Source organism: Impatiens glandulifera, chromosome 1, assembly GCF_907164915.1.
Source record: "Impatiens glandulifera chromosome 1, dImpGla2.1, whole genome shotgun sequence".
NCBI lineage: Eukaryota > Viridiplantae > Streptophyta > Magnoliopsida > Ericales > Balsaminaceae > Impatiens > Impatiens glandulifera.
This window is the reverse complement of record NC_061862.1, coordinates 113,078,827-113,084,474: the sequence shown is the minus strand read 5'-3', so window position 1 is coordinate 113,084,474 and position 5,648 is coordinate 113,078,827. Positions and strand designations below refer to the sequence as shown.

The window sequence follows — 5,648 nt, the reverse complement described above, 5'->3', positions numbered from 1 at the left end:
TAACATATACATTTACGCTAGAGGGAAAGGAGCTTCAAGTTAGGGTTTTTCAAAATCTCCAAGATCGTCGTCTTCGTCTCAAATCATCTTCGCTACGGTTCTACTCTCTCGCGACCTGTGAAGCTAGGGACTCTCTCGCGACCTGTGAAGCTAGGGTTTGTCCTCTCTTCCCTTCCCCTCTAAAACAATCTTTCAACAGATGCATTTATGCTAGAGAGCAAGAAGCTCCAAGTTAGAGTTTTTCAAAATCACAATGATTCGTCGTCTTCATCTCAAATCATCTTCTCTACGGTTCTACTCTCTTGCGACCTGTGAAGCTAAGGTTTGTCCTCTCAACATTCGTCTTTATCGGCTCAACATTCGTTTTCGTCTGTCTGTCGGTTGTTTATCTGCCCACTGTCATCGATCATGCTCTATTCCTGCCTAAAATTCCTGAAATACTAGTATAGGTATTTGTTTGGATTCAAGTTTAAAATTTATTCTCAATATACTTATTATTACACATCAATGAACTCAATCCAAACAACATTGCAGTATGACTTAAATTTAACAGAGATTACAGTTTAAGTAAGTTTAACTATGTATATATTTTTCAATTATCTAAACTAAATATTACTGATTAGAGTTATAAATCTTGAATGCAAGATTCCAAGAAACCCCTGCCACTTTTAAGATAAGAATCAGTAACTATTTTCTTAAATTTCTTTGTTAAAATGAAGCACTTGACCTGATACATTCTCATAATCTGTAAATGAGACATCCTCGTGCTTCATTTATTTGATAGACATGTTACCTTTAAGGCATATAGATATAATTTAGGTAACTGTTATATGCTTAATTAATTGGTTCAGGAATATCCTGAAATGTCAAATTGAGTTAATTTTTGTGAACATCATTCATCCTCATAATATTTGGGTAGGTAATTCAATATATCATATTTATATGTGATAGTAACTTTTTTTAAGGAAACCTTTTTTAAAAGCATATTTACATGTTTTGTTTAAGTGGTTGTATGTTCGTATTTGTTACTATTTCACATCATCATTAATCCTCATACTTTTATTCAGTTAGCATAAGATTTCTATTATTCATTTTCAGATGTCATGAAATATTGTAAGACTAAGGAACAAAGCTTTATGGCAGTCAACTCCTCATCTACATAATCATTCGCTCGCAGACGAATGAGTGATGAATAATACTGTGTCATAGTGGATTAAGAGCTTCTCTATGGACCTTGTGGACGGAAAACAATCCAAGAAGACGAATGGAGAATTGTGAATAATTATTCAACCAATAAAAAATTTTAAGTGGTTATCGTAGTTATAGTTATTTTTGCTTGTATTGTAATGCTATGTTGCTCTTCATTTGCTATATTAATCTTTTTTACACGAACACTCATTATATCCTCAATAGTAAGAAGGGATGGTCTAATATCAGTCCAAATTTGAACCCTGTGTGTTTTCATATCTGCCTTGGATACATCTTCAACCAGTTCACCGTCAGATGTTTTCTTCTCGCATATATCATTTCCTTCAACACCCTTCTCCATGTTGGTATCTTTTGTCTGCATAGAGGCTACCTGCTCTACAGAATTTTGAACTTTGCCTTCTTGTAATCCAGTAGCAGGATATTCTTGTCTCTCCAAAAAGTTCCCCCACCTGTCTGATCGTTCCTCCTCCTAATATATGGACATCAAAGAACCATTTAGTTACATTACTTCTTTTTTCTTGTCTATCTCCATACAACCATAGTAAGATCTCAAATGATTTTAGATGAAAGAAAAATATTCTCATTTCCCCAGTTTCCAGGTGTGGAACATATCCATATGGATGGAACCATCCAAATTTGACTCTCATAATCAATCGTAAAATACAAACAAAAAAAATGAAAGGTCTGAACACAATCTACAATGTGAATTGGAGTATCTTGAGCCTCTCTAATCACAATCGGCTAACAATTTGAGATAATTCACCAAAAATCATTCACATTACTACAACTACACAACTGTATCAAGAATTAAAATTACAAAGAGAAAGTCTTAAGAAGAGAAGAATAGGAAAACCTTGTATATAGTAGCATATTCACGGTATCTTTGTACATGTTGAGGTCTTACAGCAAAACCATAAGCATCCCTGTTCCACACCAATAATCTAGTCACTAGATGAACCTCGTACAGTTACCACTTCAATAGATCATATTAAATCACAATAGAAAGTTTCAAATTAAAACAATCAACACAAACATACATTTATTGTTAGTTCAATTTGTTTTTACAATGCCAACAATCACATTTATCATTGTAATTATGATTATAGCTGCCTGGTAAACTTTGTGTCTGACAATAAACCATATCCGATGAGTGTTGTACCTATCAAATGGATGAAAAATATCTTGTAAATATGCAGTATATAATAAAAAATATTATAAAAAATGTGCTAATTTAACTGGATAAAATAAAGAATAACAAAATACCATTAGTACATTCGGTAATTGTATGGAAGACTGCGAACTTTCAGCCAACCATCGCATTGAAGACTGCGAACTTTCAGCCAAGAGATGTTGACCAGTGCTCACAAAAATTGACTACAATTTGCACAATAGTTAGAACAGAATATTTACATACAGTATTACTTAAATTGACCATTAGTGAGCCAACATAACAACCAACATAATTATTAAAACATGTGTTTGTAGTTCCTAAATAAATGTAAATGTTTTTTCATTACAGCTTTAATAGGTAGAGCATATTCTAACAAATTCCCAGCTTGTAACAAACCATATTAGAGAGTCAAATAACCAACTCCATTTTTCTTCAGAAAAGAGAACCAATAATAAAAAAATGGTAATTATAAATATAGTTATACCTGCGAATGTTGTGTTGGAAGAGGTTGTAGAGACTGAGTTCCATGCATAGAGTGTGGTCGAACATTCTCAAGTGTTGATGTTTGTTTGGTTTTACTTGATCTTTTTCTTCTTTTTGACATTCTCTCTAGGGCACCTTTCAACCTTTTACCCGACATTGTTTTCTCCTTCCTTTTAATCCCTTTAATTCCATGAGAGTCTCTTACACTAATTTCTACCTCTTTTAAAATATTCGTGGCATTTGATTCACCAACTTGTAACATCTCATCCATCGACTTCAACGTACGCAAAATATCATCTTTAGCAACCTTATATGTATCATTCCTCTCCGCTGCCTTGGTTACCAACTGAACATACAGTCCACACAGTTCTTGATATCGCATACTTTGCAATACTTTTGTAGACAAACTAGTTTGGTCACTAGTTGATTCATTAACTTCAAAATATCCAACCTTAGCTTCTCGTGTCCACCTTTTTCGTATGAACTTATTTGGAATCTTTACGATATTGTTTATCGTAAATATTTTCAAAATATGTGAACATAAAATTCCAGTAAAATCAATTTTTTTGCAATCGCATTCAAATTTTCCACACGATAAATCAACTATAACGATATGATTGTTGTAACTCTTTCGGAGAGGATTAATTTCATATTTTGTAAGAGTTCCATCATTCTCGATTATTCTGACACTAGTATCATGAGATTTGCACCACTCAGTTTGAAAACACTTGTATATTTCGGGGGTATAAATACTACTTGCTTGCTTCAAAATTTCAATTGGAAATTCCAAGAATGGAGCACTTACTTTAGACCGTGTTTCAGCTTTTAACTCTTCGTATCGACGATCCTCAAGTAGTCTTTCGAAATGATTGAAAAAGTCCAAAAACTTGTGTTTGTATGTGACATACCTTTTTACAATGCTATTCATACTTTCACTTCTTTGGGTTGTAGTCATATCTGCGCAAAATATATGTCGGCCATACACCAAAGCCCATTTTTCTCTTAACTGAAACATGCGCCGAAGCCAATCATTTTCTTCTAATGAATACTGAGTCAACATCTGATTCCATGCTGTAATAAAATCTCTCTCTTCATCAAAATCATATATACAAGAGGCAAAATCTTTAGCAAAGCCTTTAAACTGTGAAAAAACGCCACTCAAATGTATTGCAGCATTTTGATAAATGTGCCAAATGCATAAACGATGATGTGTCTCTGGCCATTTCAAAGTTAAAGCCTTTGCCATGGATGCATCTTGATCTGTGAGAATAGTTATTGGTTTTTTCTCCCTCATGGCTTTACTAAATGTATCAAATAACCACTCGAATGACATAGATGTCTCATCATACAATAAAGATACACCAAAAATTATCGATTGTTTATGATGATTAACACCTACAAACAACGCAATTGGACGACCTTCATTGTTCTTCCTATAAGTTGTGTCAAAACAAATAACATCTCCAAAATGACCGTAATCAGCTCTCATCTTAGCATCAGACCAATAAATATTAGTTATTAGGTCATCTTCATCAAGTTGAATAGCATAGAAAAAATTAGGATCTTGTAACTGTTGTTTTTGCAAATATTCCAATACACCTCCTGAATCCCCAACCATCACGTTTCTTGTTCTTTTAGAACGCAAATAATTTTTGTAATCTTTAGGGATAAAACCTAAAAACTCTCTCCCACCCACTTGTCTAGCCATAAGATCATGACATGCTTTTTGGGGGATTCCAACTTCACTAGCCATCTCAATTTGTATCGCTGCAGAAGAAGATATTTTTCTATGGGATCTAAGGAAATGTGTTTTGTTGGGACTTGTGAGATAGTGATTATGCTCTCTCACAAATTGAACCACGCATAATTTGCCATTACTTCGACGACTAATCTTCATTTTAGCTTCGCAACCAAACCGTGTTTCAGCACGTTTGTTTTTCACATAAAGATCACGACGTTTATCTATTTCCTTTTTGCCTTGTGCACTGCAAAATAACACTCTATCCAACATTTCACCTGATTTATTAATATGACATCTAGATTTTCTTATGCTAAATCCAATCCTTCTAGCATATGTCAAATAAAACTGATAAGCATCTTCTTCACTTTCAAATTCTTGACCTATACTAGGTAGAAAGTCTTCTGATATAGGTGCCTCAATGTTCTCCAAATCAATTTTATTGTTCAACCCTTTTAAATTAATAAAATAATGTTGTCAAATTCAACCTAACAATAATAAAACATTATAAAAACAATATAATTCTAACCTTCATTAATAACTTTCACGCCATCATCCTGACACTCTTCATTTGCTTCAAAATTCAATCGACGACAACTTGTAGATCCACTTTCCATGATTACCACTTTCAAATCTGAAAAAGAAAAGAAGAACTTTAATTAATTTTTCAAATTAGCCTTATGAGTAGTCTAACAATGCTTAACCTCTTTTACTATAAAATAATCTAAAACAGTGCCCAGTTATGAGATGCTATTGATATAAGTATATATTTTTTAAATCAACACACACTTGTACATCTTACTTCACAATTTCTAGAAAAAACAACATAAACCCTGAACCATATAAATATAAATATAAGATATTCCTGAACCAATTCATTAAGCATATAACAATTACCTAAATTATATCTATATGCTTTAAGGTAATATATCTATCAAATAAATAAAGTATGAGGATTGCTCATTTACATATTATGAGATACAATGAGAATGTATCAGGTCAAGTTCTTCATTTTAACAAAGAAATTTAAGGAAATAGTTACTGATT

At 32.8% G+C, this 5,648-nt stretch overlaps 1 protein-coding gene across 1 annotated transcript; it reads right to left on the bottom strand.

Moving 5' to 3' along the window:
* Nucleotides 1–2,038: 2,038 nt before the first annotated feature.
* LOC124940728 (protein FAR1-RELATED SEQUENCE 5-like) lies at nt 2,039–5,218 on the bottom strand. The gene is made up of 4 exons (XM_047481267.1): nt 5,131–5,218; nt 2,865–5,053; nt 2,522–2,583; nt 2,039–2,132 (listed from the first exon to the last, which is right to left on the bottom strand). Exons 1-4 carry the CDS (start codon nt 5,216–5,218, stop codon nt 2,039–2,041), a joined length of 2,433 nt encoding a protein of 810 aa, XP_047337223.1.
* Between the last annotated feature and the right edge of the window lie 430 nt (nt 5,219–5,648).